Source organism: Physeter macrocephalus, chromosome 18 (genome assembly GCF_002837175.3).
Source record: "Physeter macrocephalus isolate SW-GA chromosome 18, ASM283717v5, whole genome shotgun sequence".
In the NCBI taxonomy this organism is placed as follows: Eukaryota; Metazoa; Chordata; class Mammalia; order Artiodactyla; family Physeteridae; genus Physeter; species Physeter macrocephalus.
Window position 1 is genome coordinate 68,502,385 of NC_041231.1, and position 27,677 is coordinate 68,530,061.

Here is a 27,677-nt window from a genome sequence, read left to right on the forward strand (position 1 = left end):
TTAGCCCATGAAACAGACAGGCCCCAGCAGCACCCCTCCCCGCCTCGGGGGGACCCCCAGGTCTGAGAAGGAGGCGTCCAGCACAGGCAGCTGCTCCAGTACAGGTGTTCGAACTTCCAGCACCGTCCGGCCTTGCTGGGTCTTGAGGGGGAGATACCAGAGTGAGAGGATCACTCCTCTCATGGGGAGGCACACAGGGCCCGCGGACACCCCAACCTCAGGCCCAGGCTCTCCGCGCCTTCAAGTGCCCTGAGATGCTGTTCCTCTCATCCATGTCCCATGTTCAGACTTCGCTAAATTTTCTTCCTAAAGTGTCTTCCAGAGAGTCAGGATTGGGAAAGCTGGGAAGGTTGTACGTGTGTATGTGCATGCAGTCTTGAGGCAGCTTTGGGTTTGCCTTTGAGATTATTTGTCTGTAGTGGTTGTGTGAGCCTGTGTGACTCCACGGGGACGTGTGTACATGTGTTTGTGGGTGTAAGTGTGTGATGACAGCCAACACGATTCCACGTGTGTGTTCCTGTGTGACCCTCTCCAGGCGACTCTGGGGATGTATATATGGATTGGGGCTGTCCGTGTGCCCCTCCATGGGGAGGGGGCATTGTTTATACCCCGTGTGTGCAGAGGGCAACCTGTGTAAATGTGCTTACAAGCCTGCATGACTCACTCTGGGTGACACTGCCATGTGCACACAGGTGACACCCACCTTCCATCCTTCCATCCTTCCTGCCCTTCCTGACACCAGGAAGCTGGCCTCCTCCTGCTCTCCCCGAGCGCCCCTGCCCAAAGGGTCTTCCCACTGCCTCCTCCAGCCTGAGTCTGGGACCCACCACCACCCAGCTCTCCCTGGTTCCCACCTGACAGCCGTCTCTGAATTCCTTGACGTAGGGGCTGGTCTCCGGGCTCAGCTCATCCTCATTGGCCCCTCGGAGCTTCAGGAGGCCATCCCGGGTCTCCCCAGAGCAGGGGTAAGAGATGTTCTGGTGGGCTGAGATGCTGAGCAGCCGCAGGAAGGTGAGCTGGACCACACCGACTGGGGAGCCTTCGGAGTCCACGTAAGAGAACTGACAGGAGAGAGGGCTGCAGTCAAGGACGGACACGGGCCTGCAGGGCAGCTACAGAAGCAGGGCGGCTGAGCCAGGGCCATGGGTGGTGAATGGGTGGGAGGAAAGGGCTGGGGGAGAAATAAGGGGCCGGGGTGGGAACCAGGGGATAAATAAAAGGCAGACTTTTGTCTTAGGTTGTCAAGGGAAGGAGATGAAGTGAGCATCAGAAGACTGGTGAGAAGGAACTGAATAAGAGAAGAGTCAGCAGGCTCTGCAGGGTCAAGGGTCAGGAGACTTGTCACACAAACCCAGAAACCACTAGGCCCAGAGGGGGGGCTCCCCTGCGGTGCAAGGGACAGGGCAGTCAGAGGCCAGATCTCACCTGCGTGACATCATCCCTGGGCGTCACACAGGTTTCCCCTCCTGCCGTAAAGTTGCAGAAAACCCGGAAGGCATCCCGAGCGCAGCCCTGGTTGGGGTCGACCCAGTACTCTCCTGTGGAGTGGGGGGGAGGGTCAGGGCCCCCCGAGGTCTTGGACCCAAGATGCTCTTTGCCCCACTTCCCTCCCACTGCTCCAACCAGCCGCCCCCACGTGCCCTCCGACACCCAGTCCTCCGTTCCCCCGCCAGACCCCCAGAACACAGCTCTGGTTTCCCTCATCACCTTATGCCCCTGACGTCTCTGCCGCCCCTCCCCCCAGCAGCACCCCCAGGCTCGCAAATGGAGGCGGTAGGAGCACTGACACCCTCACACTGGTCCAACATGTGGCTGTAGGCTGGCACACGTGTCTGTGTGTGTAAATGCCAGCATGTGTGTCCACGGGTCTATGTTTGTCTATTCCCGTAGACCCCGAGCAGATAAAGAGCTGATGAGCCTGGTAGGACCACGTCAGTTGCTAAATACTGAAATACCTCTGACCCAGTTGGTAAAGAGCTGCTGCCCCAAGCCCCTCCACCCGCACCCCCAAGCCTCCCCCGACATCCATCCTGCTTGTTCATGTCCACGCGGTTGTTCACAGGTCGTGGCCCCGGCACTGACCGTCGGGCAGCTCTGGGTGGCAGAGCTTCAGGTCCTGGCAAGTGCGAGCGGGGCTGTCCTGGGTCCCCGTCGGCCGCCTCATCTGCTCAATCTCCTCCCGTAGGGAGTCCAGGGAGCCAAAGATCTCCTCCAGCCCCCCAGGACTGCCCGGGGCCCCCCCAGTTGGCACGGCCTCATCTTCCTGCATCAGCTGGCTCCCATCCACTGAGCGCCGAGTCTTCTTGGGCATCTGGATGGGCAGGGGCTGGATCACCTCACCGGGGGGCCCCTGGTGGAGGGAAGGGCGGAGAGGGCAAGACACAGGTCAGGGTGAGGGCGATGCGGAGAAACACCCAGACAGAGGGGGACCGTCAGAAGAGCAGGACCTGACACTGACTCACCGGGTGTCCCGGAGGGCCCTGGATGCCCTTCTCTCCCTTAGGTCCGGCGGGGCCCTGCCAAGGGAGTCAATGAGGTCATGCAGGGGTCAAGAGGTCAAGAATGCGATCAAGGTCACAGAAGGGTCAAATCAGTCTGGTCTGGGAAGGAGGGGCTCCACTGGCAGGGAGTATGTTTGTCTTGAAGAGACACTGTCAAGTCCACCTATGGAGGGCTGGGGGGAGGGAAGGTCAGAGCTGGCTGGGGGTCACTCACTGTGGCTCCTTTGGCTCCTTTGGGGCCAGAAGGTCCCTGTGAAACGAGGAACAAGACAGAGATGGTCACCACAGGGGAAGATCAGAACAAGGAGAATTGGAGAGGCAAGGTCATGAGTTCACAGGACCCTGGAGCCATCACAAGAGGGGCAGGCATGGGGGACATGGGGACATTCGGGAGGCCCTGGAAGGACAGGAGTGGAAACACTGAAGGTGTAGGAACATATGGGGGACACGGGGGCCTATGAGTGTTATGCTGGCGTTGTCATGGAAGCCAGTGGGGGATTATGGAGGGGGGCAGTGGGGTTTAGAGGACTGAGTTGAGGAACAGATGGGGTACTCACAGGGAGGCCGGGGGGCCCTCCAGGACCAATAGGGCCAGATGCTCCTGGGATGCCCTAGGAAAGGGAGGGGCCTGGTTCAACTGGGTCCTCCTCCCCTCCTCCTCCCTCACCCCACAGCTGAGTCTCCACCCCCCTGCCACACCCCCATGAATCCCCGCCCTCACCCTGCCCTCAGACCTCCCAGGACCACGCCCTCTACTCACCGTCTCCCCCTTTGGCCCTGTGGATCCCTGAGGACCAGGAAGCCCTCGATCACCCTTCTCTCCCTGCTCCCCCGGGGGGCCAATCAGTCCAATGAGACCTGGGTGACCCTGGAAAAGGGGCCAGGGGGTCAGGGGGATGCAGAGAGGAGACACATGGATGGAGAGAAGGAGAACCACAGGGGTCAGAGCCCAGAAGACAAGAGGGACTTGGGCCGGGTCTGAGGAAAGAGCCGGGGCTGCCACGGCCCTGACTGAGGAAGGGCTCCCCAAGAGCACGAGGCCCCCCGGAGGTTTCAGGGGTGAGGCTGAGACACCTGGCAATGTGCGGTCACTCACCTTCTCTCCCTTGGCCCCAGCATCGCCCCGGAGGCCAGGAAGCCCTGGGGGTCCCTGTGGGGAGACAGGAAGTCACTCTCTCCTGGGGGAGGTGGGGCCACACTCTTCCCCCACCACTTCCCACTTCCTCCAAGGCTGGATACCCACTTCCCCAGGGCACCCCCACCCCCACCCTATCCACAGTCACTCACCACAGGGCCTGGAGGCCCAGCCTGGCCTGTGGCCCCGGGACGGCCTTGCTGACCCTGCAGATTTGAGGGGACCATGAGGATCAGGAAGAGTGTCCACACACCATGCGCCTCCACCTCCCCAGCCAAGCCTCTCTGCTCCGTGACTCACCACTGAGCCCGGGAGCCCCCGCAGACCATCAGGACCAGGTTTTCCTGCTGGGCCTGCAGGACCCACAGGGCCTGTCTTTCCCGGGGCGCCCACAGCACCAGGATCCCCCTGAAACACACCCAAAAAAGTGTCCCGAAGGGCAGAGGAGGGGGTGTGGCTGGGGGCAGGGGGTCCAAGGTGGACGGGGGTGAGGCAGGGAGGAGGGGTCAAACCCCAGGGACCCCTGGGGCAGGGACAAGTATAGGAAACCCTGTCCCCACAGGGGGCTCGGTGTGGAGATGGTGGATGTGGGGGAGGCATTTGGAGGCTGCAGTGTGAGGACCAAAGGGGTGGGAAGATGGAAGGGATGTTCCAGCATCCAGGGCGGCCTCTCCCTCACCTTGGCTCCCTTCTCTCCTTGTCGCCCCTCAGGACCAGGCGCACCAGCAGGTCCCTGCAGGTGGAGGCGGCAGTGAATAGCCAGGCTCACCTCCCTCCGCCTCGCTGTCCTCCTGGTGCACACACGCACGTGTACACACACACACGTGTACACACACACACGCGTGTACACACACATACCTGCGCATGCACAGGCACAATCGCAGAGGCCGACTCATGGATAGGAGAGCCGGTACAGCTGTATCAGCTGTTAAAATACTGAGTAGTTCTGTGCATTTGGTGAAGAGCCTCTTGCCCACACACCACCAGCAAAAAGAGGGTTAATCCCTGACCCAGCAGGGACCTCCCCAGGAAAGCCAGCCCCTTCCCTCCGTGTCCATTCTGATTGGTTGGTACACAACACCACCCCTGGCAAGAACAGACAGAATATACAGGAACAAATATACACAGCACCCTTACAAACACACATGGTCACACACATACACACTTCACCCAAGGACAACGGGCACACCAGGCATCTCCCTCCACATCCCACCTGCCATTGCCCCAACTGCCATCCAGCCTGCCCCGCAAGGTCCCAGGTGACGACCTCACTTACCCGCTTTCCAAGTGGTCCAGGAGGTCCATTCTCTCCAGTGGGACCAGGGGATCCCTATGGAGGGAGGAAGAGTGGTGGGTGAGGGATCCCTCAGGCACAGGGCATAGTAGAGCGGAAACAGGGCTGAGGGCCTGAGCTCAGTGGTGGCGTAGGGGTCACCGGGCACTCACAGGCTGCCCTGGCTCTCCATCTTCTCCGCGGTCACCCTTAGCACCATCCTGGCCCTGCAGGGATGAAGCAAGGTCACGGGGGGGGCCCTGACCTGGTTGGCATCACCCCCCAAACTGCCAATCCTCCCATCCCTCCACCTGCCCTACCACAACCCCGGTTCCCACGCCCATGCCCATCGGCCACACAGAGCCCCTCCAGAGCAGACCACCTCTTCGCCCCTCCCCTCCCCAGGTAAGACTCACCCGAGGACCACCTTCTCCAGGAGGGCCAGGGTCACCAGGAAAGCCAACAGGACCCTGATCCAGAGGGAAACCAAGGGTCAGGGTCACAGCCCCCTAAGCCCACCCAGGGCCAACACAGACGCCCCTGGCCACATGCCACACTCTCCCTCTCTACAGGCAGTGCCCACCTGCACCACTTAGGAAGAGGGCCTCCAGCACCCCCTTTTCCCCACCTCCTGCACTGCCTGCCCTCTAAGGCTTTCAGGTTATTAACTAGGGTTTCTCTCACTTTCTCTCTGGATCCCAGACCCCGTACATCCCTCCCAGGAGACCCCATTCGCAAAGGCTTCCTCCCAGGCATCCCCCACACTCTTGGGCTCCCCAAACCCCAAGATCCTCACACCCACACCCATATCCCCAGATCTCCATTCACAGGGGCCTCCTCGCAGCCCCTCCCCCCAAACTCACAGGGTTCCCTTTGGGGCCATCATCACCGGTGGGGCCCTTAGGCCCTGGTGGTCCCGCCTCTCCTGGCTGCCCCGACTCTCCTTTCTCCCCACGTTCCCCACGTAGACCCTAGAGGATGAGCGGAGGTTACAGATGGTCCCAAAAGGGTCCCAGCGATCAAAGATCCAGCCCCTGCTTCTAAGAAACCTTCAGCCTCCCCCTCGTGCCTCGCTGACATCGGGGTGCACACAGAAAGTCAAGCCCATGGTGGGAGTCCCTGGCCCCTCTTCCCTTCAAGGAAAGGCGGACAGAGCCCACCCGGATCCAGGGACCAGGCCTCACGGAGAATGACCAGGAGCACAGACTCATGGGCTTCGTAGGAGTTCCAGCTCCAGGAGGTCACAGGAAAGGAGGGGGTGGGATTGAGGGGGTGAAGGGGATTGCGGAGCAGGGCCTCAGAACTACCACTCACCTTGACCCCTGGCTCGCCCTGGACTCCCGGAGATCCTGGCTCTCCTGGCTCCCCCTGCAAGGAGATTGAGGTCAAAAGCCTCCACGCGCCCCCCCCAAAAAATCCTGATGTTCCCCCTCACTCTCTTTTGACCCCCCAAAATTGGCAAAAGTCCAACCCTCATCCCCCCAGACCATCTATGTACCCCTTCCCAGTACCTTCTCTCCATGGGGACCCAGGTTCCCAACACCTCCAGGGGGACCTTGTGGACCCTGGAAGAGGAATAGAAATAGGGATCATTGCTTATGGGAGGGGGTGCCATGGGGGGGCGGAGCCTGGAGGAGGGTCTGAGGTCAGAGCAGTGAGACAGTGGGAGACCTTCCCAGGGTCCACCGGCTTCTCTTGGCATCTGAGATGAGACTAGAGTTTACAGTCTGGGGAAAGGGAGGCAGAGGACTGGCCACACTGATCTGGAGGGACAAGGGGCCAAGAGGACTCACGTCGGCTCCATTGGGTCCAGCTGGGCCTCGAGGTCCTGGGGGCCCGGGGGGTCCCTGGAGAAAAGATACACGTGATGGGAAGGGAAGTGAGAGAAAGCGAGCCGTGGGTGCACGTGAGTGGTGGAGGGTTAGGGAGGCAGAGGTCCTGGCTGGGAGGGAGGCAGCCAAGCCAGGGAATGACGTGCAGGGAGCTGGGAGTCAGCGGCAGTGGGCTGCTGGGGTGGGGGCTGGATGAGCAGGGGTGTGCCTAGCGGGTGGGGCTGGAATCAGTCGGGATCACACCCTATCAATGGGGTCCCACTCACCATAGGGCCCACGTCTCCTGTTTCTCCCTTCTCCCCCGAGGGGCCTGGCAAACCCTGCGCAGGTGTACACAGCACAGACCCAGGTGACCAAACCACCTGGAGCACAGCCCTCGGCAGGTGGATCCCCACCCCCCACCCAGATCCCACATACCCCCCATCACCCAGTCCTCTGCCCCCACCTCCCCAGACCTCCTTTATCAGCAGGGGGCTGGGGGGTCTGGGGCGGACATCAGCTCCAGCGTGACCCCACCTCTCAGCCCCTGTCTCCACCCCCCAACTCACCTGTAGACCAATGGGTCCTGGGGGCCCATTGAACCCTCTTGTTCCCTCATCACCTTTGGCTCCAAAGTGTCCCTGGGGACCCCGAGCTCCAGGCTCCCCATCTGCCCCCTGAGGTGGGAGGAGGGCAGGACAAGGACACAAAGATGGTCGTGGGTCAGGTGTGTTCTAGCCACAGGCCCCACACAGAGCCAGGCACCAGGCCTGGAGCCCCCCACTCCCACCACCAGCCCCAAGGGCAGAGGGAAACTGAGGGCAGAATCAAGGCTGCAGACAGGACATCGGTCACTCACCGCGGCTCCAGGCTGCCCCACGGGACCAATGGGTCCAGGGGGTCCAGGAGGGCCCTGGGGGAGAAAGAAGAGTCAGAGATGCCAAGACAAGGGGAGAGACCAGGTGGGAATGAGGTTAAAGGCCAGAGGTGAAAAGTCAAAGGAATGGACACTTACATGTTCCCCCTTGTTCCCTTTAGTGCCCTTCTGTCCGGGGTCTCCCACCTCACCCTGGGGGTAGAAAGCAGGTGGGACGTTAGAGGAAGGAGTGGGTGGGGCGGGGAGAATAAGCAGACAGGGATTGCGGGCCATGCCCAGACCAGCGATCTCATCGGGAAAGAAGACTGAGTCCAGGGTCTGTGGGCTCCCTCACCTTGTCTCCATCCTCTCCTGCCATGCCCGGGGGGCCAGCAGGGCCAGGAAGCCCCACGGGACCCTGCACCCCATCGCGGCCAGTCGGACCGATGGGGCCCTTCTCACCCTGTGAGAAATGAAGGAAGGAGTCATGACCCAGAGATGGCTGTCCCCCTCAAACACCCCTACAGGAAATCCCCCGTAACCCATCAGCTCACAGACCCCTCCCCAGCATCTCCCCAGGGACCCCACACTCACCGGAACACCTTTCTCTCCTGCTGCTCCAGGGGGACCTTGCGGCCCTGGGCGCCCTGGGGGGCCAATGGGTCCCCCAGATCCTGCTGCACCTCGCTCCCCAGGGGAGCCCTGAGACAGGAGATAGAGTCAGACACCCCCAAGGAAGAGACCACAGCCCACCTACACCAGAGGACCACTGACCATGGCTCCCAGGAGAAGAGCCCAACATCAGATGCCTTATGGCTGACCCTGCCCGGTCCCGCAGCCCCACCAAAATCCAGATGCCGCACCGCATCCGTCCTCCCCCCTGCCCCCCAGGGACCCCAGACTTACTGCAGGGCCAGGAGGACCAGCCGGACCTTCATTTCCCTTCAAACCAAGTCCGCCCTATGAACCAGAGGTCAGAGGCAACAGACATGAGACAGGAAGGGGGGACATGGGGTCCAGGAGACATGCGGGGAAGGATGGGGGTGGGGAGACGGGAGTAGGGTGACGCTGAGGGGTGCCGGGAAGCCTGGTGACTTATTACAGGCAGCCAGGTTGGAGTCACACTCACAGCAGTGCCAGGGAGGCCTCTCTCTCCCGGGAAGCCCCTCAGACCAGCGGGGCCATCTTTCCCTGGGGCCCCAGGGGGCCCAGGGTCACCCTAAAAGGAAACAGAGGTGATGAGTCACTTCCACGCTCCCAAATTGGGCAGAGAGATCTCTGTTCCCTCAAATCCCCATTTGCCTGTTCCCTTAGGCACCCCAACCCTAGACCCCCAAGTTCCCCCCTGCCGGGCCCCTTACTGACCTTTGTCCCTTCTTTTCCAGCTGTTCCAGTGAGTCCCTGCTCTCCAGGGGGTCCCGGGGGGCCTGGGTGACCTCGCTCCCCCATGGGCCCGGTTTCTCCTGCGGCTCCCTGGGAAAGAGACAGAGAGACTCCAATCTCAGAGCCTTCACCTCACTCTGTCCACCTTAAAGTTTCCCTTAGAACCCCTTCATGTCTGCCCCAAAGCTCCTGGGAAATTCCCGGAGCTCTCCTAGGCCTCCGCTCTGGTTTTCATTCCCCGGTGTGGAGTAACCATACCACCTGGTGTCCCTGAGGGGACCTTCCTCTTCTCCAAGATGCGAGAAGATGAGAGCTGGTCCAGGAAACAGACTGAAATTTGGAATCCCGGCTCCAAATCCCAGTCCCAGGGGCCCAGCTCAGGCAAAGGAGGGGCAGGGGCCCGTGACTGGGAAAAGGGAGAAGAGAGGCAGATAGACTAACTCCAGGGTCTGGGGTCCTTTCTCTCCAGGGAGCAGGCATACCTGGGGTCCCACCACTCCTGGGGGGCCAGGGGGGCCGGTCTTCCCTTGGAAACCCTAAGAGAGGAAGAGAGGAGAGGGCAGTCAGAACACACAGTCAGGCGTGGACATTGTGGCACGGACCCCAGGCTCCCGGAGGGAGGGCAGGGTCACCACCAAGTCCTTGGCTGTAGTCTGAGCAGCGCCGAGATGCGCTCCACTCAGCCAGGAGAACCTTCCCAGCGGAACTTTGGGACAGGACAGCTCGGGAGTGAGGGTCTGAAGAGGCCGGGGCACCACTTACCACTTCTCCTCTCTGGCCTGGGTGTCCCGGCAGCCCATCCTTCCCAGGGGGGCCCTGGAAGAGGTTCAGATGTCAGGCAAGCTCTAGGCTGGGAAGGGGGATGGGGAAGGATTCACAGTACCAAGGCAGGTCAGAGGTCAGAGGTCAGCTTACTGGAGGTCCTTTGGGGCCAGGAAATCCGTTGGGGCCCTGAGGTCCAGGGAGACCCTAGAGACAAAGGCTGGGTTGAGTCAGGAGAATGGGGAGTGGTGCTGGGCAAGGGGCCTCTCCCTGCGGTGAGAGGGAGCCGGCCCCACTGCGGCTCCCTGGGGAGCGCTGGGGAACAGGGGGCTCAAGCCACACTCACCCTCTCTCCGGGGGGCCCGTGGGGGCCATCACCACCCGATGTTCCCTGTGGGGGAAACAGTCAGAGAGTGAAAGGAGCTGCTTTCTAGCCAACCCTGAGGCCAGAGGAGTTGAGGGCAGCTGGGCTACAGGGCAGAGGGGGGGATGAGCCCTGCCAAGACCACCAACCTTAGCTCCAGACTTCCCAGTGGCGCCTCGGGGTCCCCGCTGACCCCGTGGACCCTAGAGAGAGGACAGGGGAGTTGTCAGAAAAACCCCAAAGCACCTCTTTGGATCTTGAGCCGCACGTCTCTCCCCTGCACTCACCGTGGGGCCACGTTCTCCCCGAGGCCCTGATTTTCCTGACAGGCCCTGGTGGGAACGAAGCAGAGACAACACATCACCCAGGGTGTGAGGCCCCTGCTCCCAGAGCTGCCCCTCCCCGCCCCCCACCCTTCCCCAGCTTACACGGGCTCCCTTCTCTCCACTGGTTCCAGGAAAACCAGGAAATCCCAGAGACCCCTGGTGAGGATGGAGAAGGGGAAAAATTGACACGTCACAAAAAGGGAGGACCAAGGAAGGGCCAAGGGGGGTCAGGAGAGGTGGTGGAGGCAGCAGGGTGGGAGACCCGGGCTCTGCCAATCACTAGTGCTTCTGGCCTCTGTTCCCTCATCTGTAGAATGGGGGTGGGCTAAATTCTCTCTAGGGTCCCCCGCTGCTCTGTCAGCCTGTGCTTCCTGTAATTAGGGGTCAGGGAAGGGAAAAGGAGGAGGGGCACATGCGGGGCGACGAATCACCTTGGGACCCTGGCGTCCGGGGTAGCCAGGCAGACCAGGAACACCCAGCTTGCCCTGTGGATGGACAGGGAGCGATCAGGAGCGAGAGGCCACGGATGCCGCTCCATCCCTGGAGATCCCAACCCTCAGAGATGGGAGCCAGCCCCCATCCAGCAAAGCCCCAGCCCCTGGCCCCTCATTTCCCACCTCCCAGGATGCCTGGCTTTTGTAACCTCTCGTTGCTGAGGGTGGATTTTCCCCGAACTCTAGTGCTGGAATCTCACGTCCCCTGTGTCTTAAAATCTGCAGCTCAAGTCCTGCAGGCGCTGTGATCCAGCCCCTGCCTACCTGACAACCTCAGCTCCATCTTCCCAGGACTCAGTCCTGCTCCACCAAGACCGGCCCCCTTGCAGGCCCCCCCCCACCGCACCTCACTCCTTGGCTCCACTCTGCACCACGCCGGCCCCCCCACCACCATCCACCCCTGCCCCCTGAGGCTTCAGGACCTGTCTTGCCAAGGCAGCTGTGGAGCGGAAGTAGGGAGCAGGGGCTCTGCAGCCTGACTTTTGGGGCTCAAACCCTGGCTCTGGCCCTCACTGGCTGTGTGATGAACAAGGATCTAAACCTCCTGATGCTTCAGGACTGTGGTAGCGCCCACCCCACAGGATTGACAGGACAAGTTGCCACGGTGCTGGCACACGGTGAGGGCTTGGTGAGAGTTAGCTCTGAAGATGTCAGAGCTCACCTCCTCTCTGACTCTCTTCCTTCTCAGAATGCCTACTGCTTGGAGTCTGGACACATTTTCACTCTGCCCGGCACCTTCAGGTATCCTATGACGGCCTCTCTGCCCTGTCCCCATCAATCTGTTGTAAAGTCTTCACGACAGAGACTTTTCCTTGACTTCTTATGTATTCCCCCCCTTCAACGCATCAGTGTCTAGGAGGCGCCATATATACAGAGAGGAGCATAATGCATGGTCATCTTTGATTGACTTGCAGTCTTCAGCTGTTGGCATCCCACCCCAACCCTGATCCCAGCGCCCCGGGCCTCATCCCCTCCATGCCCTAGAGCATGTAGACCAGACCCCTCACACCCTCCCCGTCACCTTATCGCCCATGAGCCCAGGGGGGCCAGGGTCTCCAGTGGGTCCAGTGCGTCCCTTCGGCCCCTCGGGACCATCCTCTCCCCTGGAACCAGGGACTCCAATCTCGCCCTGGGTGAGGGGGTTGGAGAGGTGAGTGATAGGGACTAGGGGAGGGGCTGAGCCCCGAGAGGAGAGGCAGGCCCCAGTGAGGCTGAGTGGGGTCGGTGGGGGTCCCCGAAGTTACTGCAGGACAGGGAGCCCCACAGGGGCAGGGAGAGTGCTGTGATTGGCGAGCCGGTGGGTCACAGAGCACGAGCTTGGGTTCCTGCTCAGATCAGGCTCTAGAGGGCGATCAGATCCTCTAAAGGGAGCCTGGAGATGAGGAGTCTGGGGTATTGGGGGGGTCGGGGGAAGGCTGGTAACTGGGGGCTCCAAAGGGGAGGATCATCAGCACTTAGAGTTGGGGGGCCAGTGTGGGGGTTTCTACTCACCCTGTCACCTTTCACACCCACGTCACCTTTGAACCCAGGAAAGCCATCCTCGCCCTGAGAAAGATTGGGGTGAAAGGACACCACAGATGATGGAGGGAGGGGGTGAGGCAGAGATGGACAGAAAGGCTGGTGTGGGGCAGGTGGAGGGGCTGGGAAGTTAGGGGCGCATTGCTCACCTTTTCACCCTTGTGACCCTTCAGACCCCGAATTCCATCCACACCCTGGAATTAGAGTGGGGGATAGAGGCTGAAAGATCAGGGGAGGAGGCTGGGCTGGCAGGACCAAGCTCCTGGGGCCCCAGCTGGCTCCCCTGACCCCGGCCTTTATCTCCCAGCCCAGTGGTTCATTACCTTGACGCCTCGAGGTCCTGGGTATCCCAAAGGACCCTGAGGTCCAGATGGACCCTGGAAGAACACAGAGAGGCATCAATAAAGGGGTCTCAGGGTGTCACCATGGGGGCCCCCTAGGGGTGGGGGAAATGGAAGTTACAACATTGGAGTCTGGAGAGGGTTGAGGGGCATGGGACAAAGGACTGTCAGAGCCGCGTGACGAGATGAGGGAATCCCAAGGACTTGGAGGCCCAGGGTCTGGGTGGAGACCCCTCCAGGGGATGAGAGGAGGCGTGGAAGATCTCACCTGGTTTCCTTTGGTTCCAGGGGGACCTTCTTTGCCCGGGTGACCCTGGGGGTAGGGGAAGGAGAGCGTGACCACTGGCCCCTGTCACCTCCTGCACCCCTCCCTACACTTCTTCCACCCAAATGCCCCCCTGGGACCTAATGAAGCTGACCGACCATTGGCAGCACCACCAGTGACCTCCCAGTGCAAGGGACACACAGTATGGACACTCACTGAAGGTGCTTGAAAGTCATTCCCTGGGGTGGAAGGTCAAGGGGGATTTGTATTAAGAGGTGGGGGCCACTCACTGGGGGTCCATCTGAGCCAGGCATGCCAGGAAGCCCTGGTTTCCCTCGAGGACCCTGCAGGGAGATGAGGAGGCTCAGTCCCAACCAGACATTTGGGGCCCACCCTACACCCCGCCTTGGCCCATCCGCCATTCCCCCGATCACTTAGTCACTTACCTTCTCTCCATGAGGGCCGATGGCACCCTGGGGCCCAGGGAGACCCTAGACACAGGAGAGAGGAGTCACAGGCGGCCCCCCAGGGGTGGGCCTCACTCTCTGGCAGCAGCCCCCATTCAGAGCATGAACAGCGAAGGCTTGAGACCCTTCATTTCCTGTCCCCACCCAGGATCTGGCCCACTGTGGAAGCCCAGGGGAAATCGCTAAAGTTGGGGAGGGGATGGACAGGACCACTCACCTGGGTCCCAGGAGTGCCCTGTTGTCCAGGAGGTCCTGGCTCTCCCTGGGGTCCCTAGAAACAGGCAACCAGGCAGGGGTCAGAAGGAGATGGTGACAGAACAAATAGGGCAGAGAGCCGAGTCCCAGCAGGGACAGCCAAGATGGTAAGCAGGGGGTCGAAAGGGTGGCAAAGGGAACAGGACTTTGGCAGAGACCCCGGGGGCTAAGGGTCGGGTGGGGTCTCCATGCCCATCACTCACCAAGCTTCCTTTGGGACCATGGGGACCATCCATGCCTCGGACTCCCTGAAACACGAGAGGGTCATGAGCAGGCTGGAAGGCGGCCCTGGGCCCTGGAGGGACCTGTGGTTTCTGAGGCCAGGCCATCCCAGAGGGTGGGATGGGTCAGGCACACAGCAGTTCATCCCAAACCTAAGCAAACACAGCCGGTCCGGATCCACAGGGCGTGGGGCTCTGGGGCTCTGGGGCTGTGGGTTTGTGGGGGTTTGTTTTGTTTTTCTTGAGGATTTTTTTTTTTTTTTTTTTTTTTTTTTTGGGCTATGATGAGAGCCTTTGGTGCACTACAAGACATGGTCCCGCAGCAAGGGCACGAGTGGGTGAAGGCTGAAGCAGGGCTAGGTGGGGGCCAGGGAGGAGCAGCTGGAGGGGAGGGAGGAGGCAGGCAGTCAGGGAAGGTGGAGAGAGGGAGAGGGCAGGGTCAGAAGTCAGGGACAGTCACTTACCGGGGGCCCAGGAATCCCAGGTGGACCTTTGGGGCCAAGGAGACCTCGAGATCCCTGCATTCAGGTGAGGGGAAGATGGGACCCGCATGGGTGAGAGAAAACGTGTCCCTTTCATGCCCGTGTCCCTCCTCTGGCATCCCCAGAGCCACCCCCATCCCCAAACCCCTTGACACTCACCGACTCTCCAGGCAGCCCCCGAGGCCCAATCTCCCCGTCGTCTCCCTGGAGGAGGAGGACGTGGTGAAGCAGGCTCAGCGTCCAGATCTCTCCCATACCCAGCCCCCGCCCCTGCCCCCGCCGTCCACAACACTTACCCGATCTCCATCCTCGCCGGGGGGCCCAGGAAGGCCCTGGGCACCAGTATCACCCTGGAAAATGGGTGAACAGGTAAGAGGGGGTGCAGAGCCCCCAACACAGGCAGACACTGACTGTCTTCAATTAACCAACCAATTTCCTTCACTGAGCTCCTGCTGGGACCCTCAGCCTCCTACCTCCCCTCCCCTCCACAGAAGATCTACCCCCTCATCACAACACACCACGCCCCTATACTCACCCTGTGTCCTTTCTCCCCAGGTAGCCCTGGGAGGCCATCAAATCCTCGGTCACCCTGGGGAGAAGAGGGGCAGCCCAGGTAAGGTCCCAGTCCCGTTCCCACCCCACCCCTCTCTACTGTGTCCTGAGTGGGGAGGGGCTGCCTCATGGGGGTACTCGGTTATCTCTAAAAACAAACGAGCTCAGGTGGGGCTGGGAGTTATGGGTGTCAGAGAGGGGCCCAAGCCTGTTACCTTAACTCCAGGTTCCCCAGGCATCCCTCGGGCTCCATCAGCACCCGCTCGGCCCTGGGGGTGCAGGGGAGGTGTCAGAGCAAGCGGGGGCACAGTCCTCCACACCCCGTGCCCTGTCTCCCATCCCCCATCCACACTCATCCTACCCCCAGGTCACTCACCCTTCGCCCAGCCTTGCCAGGGGGGCCCATGAGGCCCTGAGGTCCTCTGGGGCCCTGGGAGGGAGAGGCAGGGGCAGGGTTAGTGTGTATAGACAGCGGCGGGGGGGCACTGGTTTGGGGATCAGGTGGGTGGGGGCTGTCACCTGAGGTCCTAGGTCTCCTGATTCTCCTTTCAGTCCAGGGCTCCCAGGTTGTCCCTGTGAGAGAGAAGAGAGGGTGGCTGTGCTGAAGGACACACCCATCGGTGGCCTCAGAGCCCTCCCCCAAAGAAGCAAAAAACTTGCAACTTGGTCCTTTTCCAGAACTATCCATACCCCCACACACAAATAAAGAATCCCCTAACCCAACACCCCACTCACTCACCAAGGGTCCAGGGCGGCCCGTGTATCCCATGGGACCCGGGGGTCCTCGGAGCGCCAGCTGGGGGAGCAGGGGAGACGGAAGAGCTAAGCAAGAGGCAGCTGGAGAACTCCAGACCCCAGGTCACTTCCCAAAGTCACACTTGTACCCCTGATCTTCATTCCACTGCCCTGTATCTTCCCCAACCTCCCTCTCAACCCCAAACCAACCCAGACCTCTGCCTGCCCTACGTTCACTCCAACCTACCCTTCCAACTCTTCCTAGAGTCTTCCCCTTCCCACCACACCCCTCCCCCCACCAAGATCCCCCAGCCTCCCTCACCCGTGCCTGCTGCAGAATTGCCTGGGCCTGGGCCTCCTGGGCCGCCACCACGGGGCCCTTGTCACCCCCACCACTGCCAAACCGGAACTGCGGGCCAAGGAGAGAAGGTCGAGGGTCTTCCAGGAAATCCACATGACCCTCCCAGCCAGAGGCATCATCCAGCATGTCTGCCCCATCCCCCAGGTTCCAGGACACCACTTCCCCCCATGCCCCCCTCCAGTGTCTCCCATGGGTTCCAGGTAGTCACTTAGAGGTTTTCAGAAACTCAACTCCTGTCCTCCTCCTCCACTCTTGAGCCTCTTCCTCCCCAAAGACTCTCCTTTGGTTCTAGACCCCCTGAAATTTAGGATTTTCTGCCCAATTCTAGATTCTCCATGTTTGGCTCCAGGTCATCTAATGAGGCCCTAAACCCTCCACCCCTAAGATCAATCTCTTTGGGTGGATGGTCTTTAGAGACTCCTCCTTGGCGTTCCTGCTCCTCTGGTTCTTGGTGACACAAGACAATTCTCCCACCCTCCCCCCTCAGCTCATTCCAAAGCCCAGAAGACAACTCACTGGGAGCATGAGAGATGTGCCAGGAGGGCCAGGGGCCCCATCTGATCCAGGGAGCCCTGCTCGGCCAGGAGGGCCCTAGAGTGGGGAAAGAATGAGAAGGATACGGCCACAGGGGGTTGTTAGGGCCCTGGCATCATTTTGAAACCCTCCTCAACAGAATAAATATAGACTTCCCTACATCTTTCCCAAGCTCTCCCCACACCCCATGGAGAAAAATGATGGTGAGACACCAGACTACTCCCCTCCCCAACCAGAGACTACCTTCTTTTCTAAAGAGAAATTACTGAGCATGGTACCCCTACTGGGTACCAGTGGCTCCTCTGCAGCCCTACCCCCACCCCCACAGGATGTCCTCATACCCTCTCGCCTGGGTCTCCAACTGGGCCTGGATTGCCTTGGATGCCAGGGGGACCAGGAAATCCCTGAAGAACACAAGAAGAGGGGGTCAGGTGTGGGCGTTCAGATAGAAGAGGGGTATGTGTCTGAGGGGTGGTCTCTACAGAAGAGATCTGGGGATCTGGGAAGCTTTGATTGGAAGGATGCTCTGAGTTCTAAGAAGGAGGCCTGGGCCTATGTGGGGAAGGCACAGGTGAGCATGTAGGAAGTATCTCTCTGAAAAGAATGGAGGCTAGTGGGTCACAGCTAGAACTCACCGCAGGGCCTTCTGGACCAGGGGGCCCCTCCACTAGCATACCCTGTGGAGTCAAAGGTTAAAAGTCAGAGGCTATAGGGCTAGCACCCCCACCTCCTTCCCTTCATCCCACTGACTTCAGCTCGGTGACCACAGTGACTTACAGGTTCCAGCACCGCAGGCTCCCCCTTCTCTCCTTTCAGCCCCCGGGGACCACGGGCAGCCTGAGAGAGACACATATGTAACCCCCAGGGGGGCCCATAATCAGCCAAGACACCAGGACTGCCCCCAGCCCAGTAGCAGTCTCAGGTCCTCTGGAGACCTCCTGACCCTACCCCCCAAGTCCCCCCCTCCTCCTCTAAGACTCCCTCTTCACAGACATCCCAGGTCTGCCAAGGGAGACCTCAGGGCTCCCCCTCCCCGCAATTCCCAGCTCCACCTCAGCAAACACAGTCTCCTCATCTCCCTGAGAATCTCTCTCAGGAAGGTCCCCAGACACTTCTTGGGATTCCAAACCCCCAGCCTTCCCAAACCCTCTTCTGGAGGACTGCACCTTATTCCCCAAACTCCCTGAGAACCTTAAGAAACCATCAACTTCCTCACCTTTACCCCACCTCACCAAATAAGAATCTCTCTAAGATTGTGGATAGATTTTTACTTGGGTTTAGGGGAAGATCATGCATTTATATGAGGATCTGATGTAATCTATGGAGTCTTTCTCCAGAAAAGAAAAAGTGTATGCCCTTGTGCACAGAATTCTACTTAGAGTTTCAAGGGGTTCACAAGTTTAAAACTCCCTGGAGAGTAGACATTCACACTGTAAGTAGATCTGGAGAGCAGTCCCCACCGATATCTCAAACTTAGACCTCATAACTGGATTTTGGAAAAATACAGCTCCTGGGCTCAGTTGCTCAAGCCCCGAGCCAAGCCCCCCAAGTCCTCCCAGTTCCTCTCCCAGTAAGGACGCTACACCTGTCCTCTGACCCTCATTTATACTTCAAGCCCACCCATCACCTCTCTTCCACACTTCCACTCAGATGCCCACTCCCAACTCTGGGGCCAGAACCAAGATAAGGACAAGGAGAATGGAGGCTATTCACCACCACCCCCCAACTCTCCCAACAAAGATCTTCAAAATGCCCCCCTCTATCTCCATCCTGATCAAACAACAGTGATCAATTTCCAAACTCTCCCATATCCCAGATCAACCCTAAATTTCCAGAAAGCGGCATAAGGGAAAGGCAGCAGAGGGTCAAGGGTGGAATTATTAGAGCAGGGAGGGTGGAATGAGGCAGTGGGGTAGAGGCAAAAGATGAAGTGAGCAGACAGGAAATGCCCCACTGACAGGGAGTGGTTGAAAACATGGGACACAATTAAGGGAGACAAAACAAAGGGACAAACACTTGGAAGCAAGAATGATACCAGGGCCAAGAAAAATTAAACATGGCCAAGACGGCTAGAAAATAAACCAGATAAACAGGAAGTGGTGGGACAGACAGGAAGCAGCCAAGGAAAGAGGATCCAGGAAGTGGATCTTCAATAACAACATGGCTACCACAACCAAGAGAGAAAAGAAATTCACAAAACAGACAGAAAGTAACTCCGGGAAATGGATTATGACAATGAAAGGCAATTCTTCCAGCAAACACAAACAACATCAAGGCTAGTACACACAGGAAGTGGCTGTGATAAATACCTAGGCCCACAATGGAAACTTTATGATTTGGATGACCTGAGACACATAGGAAGCGGCTTATTATCAAAGGAGAAGAGAGCATGAAAAACTAGAGCCAAAACACAAAGAATAAGTCCCTTCCAGTTCAATCTGACACAGTCACCAGAACGGATGCCATGACTGGAGAAGACAGGAGGGGAGCCATTGTAGAGAAGGGGAGAAGACAGCAGGGGACAGACAGGAAGTGGCCTGTAGGTTAGAAAACGTGATAGAGGAAGTTAGATCATTTGGCAACAACATGGACCAGAAATTGTTTCGACCAAGAAGAAATGATCGAGACAGACTGAAAATGGACACAAGGTAGGGGCTTATTGACCAAAAGCTTTATAAAATCCAGCTTGATGGAGACAGGAAGTGACCAAGAAAGACAGAAAGTGGCCGTAGGATTGAAAAAAAAAAAAAAGAAAGAAAGAAAACAACAACAACCAATTGCCCTGGACAGAAGGATCCATAGAATAAGACTTTTGGCAAGGGAAGGCAGGAAGTACTGTTTTCAAGCAACAGATACATCTTATGTGAACAGAAAAGGGAACACCACTGATGGGAAGTAGCTCACAGACAAGAGACAACAATCAAAAACAACAGGAAGCGATTCTTGTAGCTCCCACTGGGAGTCAAGGATGGAAGAGGAGCTCCTTTCACTTACGGCTCCCAAGCGGGCTGTCTCCGCAGAGAGTGCAGGGCCAAGCTCCGTCTCCTCACGATAATCGTCCCCATAGCGATAGGTGTAATCGTAGGGCCCTGCTGTGGGGTCTGTGCCACCCTCCCCATATGCCTCTGTCAGGAACCTGTCGGCTGTGGAGGGGACCTGGAGATCTGTCTGCTCCTTCCCGGGGATGGGGAGGGAGAGGGGTAGACGGGGGCATTAGGGCCGAGAGGAGGTTTTCCCTGGACCCCAGGGTGTGAAAACTTCCAGCCCAAAGGGTTCTGAAGGGTAACAGGGAATGGAATTTTCCTCCCAAAAAGAGCAAGGGGAGCCGTTGTAGAGAAGGGGTGATGGCCATCAAAGCCCCCCAATGTGGAGGGAGGTCCAGAAAATGGGCCCGGTTGGAAGAAATGATGGGTAACAAGAAGGGTGGCCAGAGGGCTGGACACAGAGTGGACAGTCCATGGACATAATAATCGATGAAAGAATCCAAGGAATGACCAAAGAAATGGATGGAAAGAGGGGGAGAAGAGGAAAAGTGACAGCATTGGACAGAAAATGGCTCCTGGGAACAGAAATATGACAGAAGGTAAAACCATTTGACACCAACAGGGAGAGGAAGTTACTCCAAAATCAAAGAATAATGGCAGGAGACATGGACACTGGAGAAAAATGACTGTTCTGAGAGGGGAAAGCAGACCGATAGGTCCGGAGTGACCAGGAGACAGAAGGACACGAATGGAGATGACAAAGAGCCCTCCGGCCAGAGGAGGGGCTGGTTCATCAAGACGACGTGGGGCAAGGGGAGTGGGTCGCGGACGCCCACCGACCCAGCTGGGGCGAGGGTGGGGGATGGAGTTACCTCCTCACGGGGTGGCAAGGGGCGTGACTCCAGGTTTCCTTCCTCTTCACCTGGGGTGGGGTCCTAACCCCAGGGGGAAGGTGTGGGGAGAGGAGCACGGGCGGGAGGAAAGGAGAGAGGTTAGCGGAAAGGGAGGCCAAGCAGCAATTCATCCCCCGGGGGCAGTGTCTGTCTGTGCTGGGGGGGTGGGGGTAATCTCAGATCTTGCAGCCCCTTAGGAGGGGGGACGCTTTGGGGAGAGTGAATCTCCGAAGTCACAGAGGTTTGGGGGCAGAGATCTGGATGCCCCGGCTCTACCTGCCGGTAACCGCTGCCTCTGGTCCTGGGGGGGCCCCGGGCAGTGAGGGGAGCTGCCATCCGAGCTGGGCGCCGGGAGAGGGGAGGCTGGCCCCGAGCTGGGCCAGAACCTCCACTTCGAGAGGGGGACGCCTGCCAGGCCGCTGATCTCTTGGCAGGTGGGGTAGGCTTTCGGGGAGGGGTCCGACGCCCCCTGGGGGGAGGGGGAGCCCTGTGGTTGGGGCTTGGAGGCCACTGCAGCAGAGAGACACGGGAGGGGGCAGTGAGGAAACGCCCACAGTCTAAATACAAGGTGGCTCTCCCCGCATGTGGGGAGGGGAGGAAGGTGTCATAGATGTTTGCAAGGGGTGGTGGGGGGAACGGGAGAAGTCCCTCAAGTTTACCTGATAATCAGGGGCGGTCGCCGTAGTCATCACGTCGTAATAGGGGGGCTCGTAGTCATAGTAGAGAGACTCAGTGGACTGGGGTTAGGGAAGGGGCCGTGGGAATAGGTGGGAAGGGGGGGCAGGCAGGTGAGGAGGTGGCGTGGGAGTTGGGGATGAAAGGAGGGGTGGGAGTCAGGAGAGAGAAGAGGTGGTGGGAGAGGGGGGTGGGTCCCACAGGTGGGACAGAAGCAGACATGATTAAGAGATTGACCCTCCAATCTTCAGACCACTGACCCCTGTCACTGTCAAGACTCCACCCAATTCGTACCCTCCCTTCCCTTCCCCCCACCCCAGTCCCTTATCCTGCACCTCCCCGTGCAGGGGGCCAGAGAGAGGGCCCCCGTATCCACACTTGCACAGACCTACTCTACCTCCTACTCCTTCCCCTCTTCCCCTCCTGGTCTTACCATTTCAACTTTCTCCCTGTTTCTGTCTCTCCCCTCCTCTGCTCTCCCATCCTCTGTCCCCAGCTCTCACCCCCACCCTCCATGGTCTTGCAATCTCTTAATTCGAGGAAGGGATGGAAAGCCCAAGGGCACAGTCCCAGGAAGACTAGCAGAGGAGGAGACACAAGGAGGGGACACGGCTCCCAGCCACGAATTCTTCATGACGACTTTTTATTTTTTAATGAAAATAAAAAGGTTGATGAATGAGGACTGGGGGTGGGGGGATGGGGTGATGGGAATAGAGGGTACGGCTGGGGAGGGGCACAAGGGAGGGGAGAACAGGAGCCCAAAATAGGATGGGGAGGTCTGGGACACCGGGGGAATTCCCCTGGGGAGATGTGAGGGTGTCTTCCCTCCCTGGGATGTGCTGCAGTTTGGGGTTCACCCAGCTCCCTCACCTGTCGCTGGGGTTCCTGGTTTTGTGACCTATGAAGTCTTGGTGGTTGCTGCTTCGGAGATCTCTGGGCTCTGTGAGACTGCTGTCTCTGAGGTCTCTCCCTCCAACCCCCCTCACACTCCAGCTCCTTCTGTTCACAGGATTCATAGGCAGCTTTCACCCCCGGGACGATGGCAAGCTCCTGAACATCACCCTACAAAGACAAGAGGAAGGGACACAAATGGAGGGAGGCAGAGTGGACTTCCAAGAGACACAGGGTAGAGTCTGGGACACGGGGTCGGAGGCCAATCCGAGATAAGACCATGTAACGGAGAAGGTCATTACCAGCCCTCCCATGTGCACAGTTCTTTTCAGTTTTCAAAGGACCTTCTCATTCATAATCCCATTGAACCTTCACAACAACTGAACAGTTGGACAAGGATTGAAGTCAGTAGGACAAGGATCTTTATGCCTATTTTCCAAGCACATTCCATTCGTAAAAGTTCAAAGAGACAATGACTGGCCCAAGGTCACTCGAAGTGGTAGAATCAGGACTAGAATTCAAGCCTTCCAACTGTAAGTTCAACTCTTGGCCTACACCCTGCCCATGTGGCCATGCATGAGCCTGTTCACAAGGGCTTCTGGAGACGGTGGCCCAACCTTAGTTGCTTTGACCTTCCAATGACAGTGACGATGAGAATTCTCAGGATCTCTGGAAATGGGGGGAAGACAGTTCTGATTTCCAGTGGCATTTATTTGTGCCCACGTGGTGATAAGCGCACCCTGCATTGTATTCTAGTTTGGGGACACTGTCTCATCCCCACAATGGAACTGGTAGTTCCTTGGGATGATAGAGATCTGATATTATTCTTCTGTGTTCCCCCTTAGTGTTGGGCCAGCAGGTATTCAGAAAATGTTGACTGGCTGGGTGGGTGAAGGGACAGATGGATGGGTGGATGGATAGATGGGTGGGTGGGTGGGCGGGCGAATGGGGGCTCGAACACTTGACTGAATGGGAGCGTTGATGGATGGTGAATGTATGTGTGGGTGGATTGGTGGGTAAATAAATGGGAGGTGCAGCGTAGAAACAAACAGTATGTAGGTAGATGGATGGAAGTGACGAAATGGTAGGGTGGAGAGTGCGGTGGGTAAATGAGTTGCTAGATGCATGCATGTGTCCTTCTACGCATGGGTAGACGGGGTGGGTGAGTGGATGGATGAGTGAATAGGTGGATGGATGGGTTAAAGAGGATGGATGGACGGAAGGATAGCTGAATAGATGGGTGGTTTAAAGGAGGGAGTGGCTGAGCAGGGGAAGAATGGGCAGGTGGGAGAATACAAGACTGAATGCCTGAGTAGGTGGGTGAGTGTGTGAATGGATGCGTGGGTGAATAGACGGACATATGGATCAGTTGACGGGATGGATGGATGGGTGGACTAATGAAAACCGAGTGACAGAATAAGTGACCGTGGACAATCCTGCCACATAAGTGGGCACCTAATTCTCCTACAGAAAAAAAAAAAAATTAGCCCTGAAGATAGGAAATGGAAATATAAATTTATGAAAGGAAAAGTGAAGGGTAGGACATAGGAGGACAGAGTATTGAGGTCAGAAGGGGAGTGGATACAAGGCATAGGACCAGAAGTCACTCCTCTCTCTGGCTGCTCTGGTTACCTCAAAGACTTCTTCATCCAGGATCTGAGCACCAAAGATGATCACGCCTCGGGTGTCCAATACTGGATGAGCACTTCGGGGGAGGGGCCGGGTGACACGCTTCTTGCAATCAATTATGAGGGTGACCGACTGGCCCTTCACAGCCACAGCCACACGGTGCCATCTGGTCATAGGGACAGGGAGGCGGGAGGTTCAAGCAACTGACTGAAGGGGGGAAAGTCAAGAGGGCTGAGCAGCCCTTGATGGAAGAGTTGACAAGCAAATGATAACAATAGTAGTAATCACAGTTAACTACCATGTACCGAGGGCTTACAATACACCAGGCACCATCCCATCACTTTCTCATTTTATTCTCACAATTCTATTATCCCTATTTTTCAGACATAGAAACCGAGGCTCAAAAAAGTCAAGGAAATTGCCCAAGGTACAAGCAAGTCCTACTTGCAAGGATTTAAACTCTAAAGCCCAAACTCTGGGCTAGAAGTGACTAGGCAGAAGTTTGGGCAGTGGGTAAGTGAGTGGTGGCCCACAGGGTCGGCAGGGTTTCCTAGATTAGGGCGTGGGGGCTCTGCGGGCAGGGGCCAGAGGGGAGCTCCTGAAAGGGTAGGCCAGACAGGCCAGAGGAGCAAACTGACTTACTTGCCATCGGCTAGGCTGAGGCCTCGGAAGACGGGCTGAGCAGGGGGTTGAGGCCGTCCAGTCTGGTCCTCGTACAGGAAGCGGACGGGCTGGCCGAGCTCCAGGCCCAGTTGTCGGATGCCCTGGGCACTATAGACAGTCAGGAGGGGAGCCTGGAGGCCAGGGCGGGTCCGGACAGCAGTCAGTAGAGAGAAGTCTTTGGGAAAGCCTCCTGGTACCCGAGAGACACACACAGGTGGAGTGAGAGGCAAAGCGAGACATTAACCCCTTCCCTTCTCGTGTCTGATCCCAGACCCTACCCCATGACCTTGGCCAACTCTCCCTCCTCCAGCGTGTCACCCATACCTGGGAAGAGCTGGCGGGTGGGTGCACTGAGCTGGGCGGGTCGGGACACTCGGTAAGCCACATCAGCTGGACAGATGCCTCTCGCCCTCCGGACACCGTCAGGGAGGGAGGGGAATCTCAGGGCCCGCAGCACGTCCACAGGGGCTGCACCTGGGAGAGTCCACGAGGGTCAGGGGAAGGGACACACTCTCAGGAGGGCCCACACAGGAGACATTTGGGGTCTAGAGCTCAGCTTCCTGGGGCTCAAACTCCTTGGAAGATAAAAGTCACCTCTCCCTTACTTGCTCCTGAACGGGGCCTGAATGGATGGAAAACGAAAGTCACCTGGAAAAGGGCAGCTCTGAGCCGGTATTCAGCTCCGTGCCCACCACTGTCCCCGCCTCCCAGCCTCTGTCTCTGTCACTCTCTCCCTATCTCCATCTTTCAGCCTATGAATCTCTCTCTATTCTCTCTTAACCTCTTTGTTCCAACTCTGCCTTCCCTTTACTCTAGCTCTGTCACGCTTACTCTCTCTGTATCTGTATCTGTGGGTCTTTCTCTCTCCCTGGCTCTTCTGTCTTCCTCCGTTTCCCTCACACTCTACCCAACTTTTCCTTTCTCCCTCTCCTCTTCCCTTTCCGTGTCTCTTGGTCTCTGGGTCTCTGGCCTCAGTCCCATGTCTCCAGCATAAACAACATCTGGGCAAACGATCATCCTGGGCACGGGAGGTGCAGGGGGGCCACGAGGGAGGGAACAGAGAGGCAGCTCTGTGGGGAGGGGACTGCAAGCTGCTGGGATTCCCGTGTTTGGGGAGGTGGGGACACCTCTGACCATGCAGAGGAAGGAGTTACAAGAAAGGGCCAGCCCAGGAGCCGGTGCCCCTGGCTTGGGAGATGGGCTGGGGTGCAGGGGCGGGTGGGGAGCCTGAAGCTGCCACGCGGAGCCGGAGCAGGTCCAGGGCCTGGAGCCACACATCTGTGGATCCCATCAGAGTCCTATGCCCAAAACCCGGGCAAGCTCCCCACACCTGGAACTTCGACCCTGCCACTCCCCCTGCCACGGTCCAAAGATTCAAGACCCGGGCCACCAGCCCTGTCCCCCTAGAACTCAGCTTCTGAGGGCTCAAACTCCTGAGAAGACAGAGGTCGCCTCTTCCGCATTTGCTCCCCAATACACATACTTCTCACTCCATCAGCTCGATTGGAAAAATCCCAAAGAAAGTTCCAGCAAAACCCTCATAGAAGTGTGGGGCAGGGCAGGGGCCAGAGAGATCAGGAGAGCAGAGCTGGGTGGGGCGGGTGAGGTGGGGCGGGTAGGCAGAGAAAAGGCCCTTTGAGTCCAGAAGCCGGGAAACCACGGCCTTGCCCCCTCCCACCCCCCTGCCCTAGCCTGGCCCCCACGTGTGGCAGCTCCGCAAACACCAACACACAAGGGCCGCTTTGAGAGACGAAGGGTAAGTGAGACAGAGACACAGAGACTCACAGAGACCCCAGGCCAAGGAGACCTCAGAGGGCCCCACCCTCCACCAAACCCCAGAAGAGTTCAGTTCCATCCTATAGACAACCTACCCACAGGTCTGCCCACCCATCTTCCCACTTCAAGCTACATTATGTGCCCCACTGTCTCTGGCCTCAATCTGCCCCAGTCTCCCCATTGGTGGCCCCATCACCCCCACCACTCTACCTCTGGCCCCCAAAACGCCCCATTCTTTACTCTGATGAATTCCACGCTAACCTATTTCCCGCTAGAGTCCCACCTCTACCCACTCAGCCCCCAAATAAAAGACAGTCATCTCAGCCATCCCCCTGCCTCCATGTTAAAGGTTCTCTTTTCTCCCTAAAAAAGACTCCTAAAGTCTACAGACATCCCACACTTCAATTTTCTGTCCCTGAGCCGCATGCTCCTCCTATCTTGAAAGTTCTTCCTTCTGTAATCTAATCTAATCCTTTATGCTGCTTTTCTGACCATCTTCTCTCCAAAGCAGAGAAGAAATGAATAGTCAAGTTATATGCAAATCAGCCTCCAGTGTTTCCACGGGGGGAGGGGGCTTGCTCCAGCCTGCCTAGTACCCAGGTACTCCCAGCCTCCTCCCCTCCAACATCAAACCCCCTTTCCTAGGAACCAGGACTTCTGGATCCTGGGAAAAAGAAGGAAAAGATTGGGATTGTGGATGCCAGGGTCCCAGGGGAGCCCGGCTGGCCAGAGGGGGAGGGGCGGGGCAGGAATGCAAAGAGTTGGCTCCTGCCTCAGACACCTGATCCTGGCCTGTCCAGCGGCCGTCCTGTTGGCAGCCAGCCCCAATGCTCCCCAGAGCCAGCCGCGTGGCAGCATCGAGGGCACGGGGAGGGGGAAGGGGATCCTGTCGGGGAAGCTGATGGGACAAATAGTCCAGGTATCCCTTCTTTCTCTACTTTCGAGGCCCTGCTCTGACCCAAGGATGTTCCCCCCATCACCCCAGAGATACAGACAGAAAGACAGACGATAGACATGCACCTCTCACCCATCAACACTGGCATCTACCCCTGACTCCAGCACCAGCTGGACCACAGTGGCCCTGCTGGAGGACCCCACCATCCAGCCCCACTCACCGCTCTCAGGTGATGCTCCGCCATTCAGCCTCACCTGCCCTCCACCAGTCACTTCAAGGAGGGAAAGAGATCCCAACCCTGGCTCCAAGGAACCCAGGTGTCCTGCCCTCCAGTCTGGACCCCTGACCCCCCCAAATCCCATTCTTGGACCCAGAAGCTCCCCCCCACTGCTCCCCAGGCATTAGCTGTCCCCTGTCCCGAGGTGTGCGGAGCTCCAGCCTGATTCCGATGACCCAGGCGCTGGGACTCCCCTTACCTGCCCAGGCGGGGGCCGCGCTCAGGCCCAGCAACAGCGGTACCAGCAGGAGGAGGCGATGGCAGCGGCTGCACCGCTCCATAGCTGGCGCCCGGAACGCCAGGTCCCAGGGACCGCCGGAGGTGCCGGACACCCCGAGGCTGGCAGGAGAGAGCGAGC

General features: G+C 58.4%; 1 protein-coding gene across 2 annotated transcripts; it reads right to left on the bottom strand.

Moving 5' to 3' along the window:
- Positions 1-27,600, bottom strand: COL11A2 (collagen type XI alpha 2 chain). 2 transcript variants are annotated; one of them, XM_007107878.1, is made up of 66 exons: positions 27,519-27,600; positions 24,696-24,845; positions 24,351-24,561; positions 23,712-23,874; positions 22,059-22,250; positions 21,173-21,250; positions 20,493-20,555; positions 19,631-19,810; positions 17,414-17,473; positions 17,272-17,313; positions 16,978-17,040; positions 16,619-16,693; positions 16,064-16,150; positions 15,746-15,802; positions 15,526-15,579; positions 15,383-15,436; positions 15,222-15,275; positions 14,990-15,043; positions 14,751-14,804; positions 14,614-14,658; positions 14,437-14,490; positions 13,955-13,999; positions 13,714-13,767; positions 13,476-13,520; positions 13,320-13,373; positions 13,033-13,077; positions 12,747-12,800; positions 12,573-12,617; positions 12,397-12,450; positions 11,927-12,034; positions 10,843-10,896; positions 10,514-10,567; positions 10,373-10,417; positions 10,235-10,288; positions 10,068-10,112; positions 9,875-9,928; positions 9,722-9,775; positions 9,442-9,495; positions 8,942-9,049; positions 8,706-8,795; positions 8,483-8,536; positions 8,171-8,278; positions 7,932-8,039; positions 7,736-7,789; positions 7,580-7,633; positions 7,290-7,397; positions 7,008-7,061; positions 6,703-6,756; positions 6,421-6,474; positions 6,224-6,277; positions 5,773-5,880; positions 5,326-5,379; positions 5,083-5,136; positions 4,913-4,966; positions 4,316-4,369; positions 3,937-4,044; positions 3,789-3,842; positions 3,598-3,651; positions 3,262-3,369; positions 3,059-3,112; positions 2,716-2,751; positions 2,463-2,516; positions 2,083-2,350; positions 1,426-1,538; positions 855-1,061; positions 1-141 (listed from the first exon to the last, which is right to left on the bottom strand). In XM_007107878.1, the coding sequence occupies exons 1-66, from the start codon at positions 27,598-27,600 to the stop codon at positions 1-3; spliced, it is 5,211 nt and encodes a 1,736-aa protein (XP_007107940.1). The 2 variants fall into 2 exon arrangements, with proteins under 2 accessions (XP_007107940.1, XP_007107942.1); XM_007107880.1 differs by lacking the exons at positions 19,631-19,810; positions 20,493-20,555; positions 21,173-21,250.
- Positions 27,601-27,677: the final 77 nt, after the last annotated feature.

Coding starts and splice junctions, on each gene's coding strand:
- COL11A2 (XM_007107878.1), bottom strand. CDS start 27,600: ATGGAGCGGTGCAGCCGCTGCCATCGCCTCCTCCTGCTGGTACCGCTG. Junction 8,796..8,941: donor CTGGAAAAGAAGGGACAAAG/GTCAGTAAGGGG, acceptor GTTTCCTTTTAG/GGTGACCCTGGGCCCCCTGG. Junction 3,113..3,261: donor CAGGGCCAAAGGGGGAGACG/GTGAGTAGAGGG, acceptor TCCCTTTCCTAG/GGCATCCCAGGAGCATCTGG.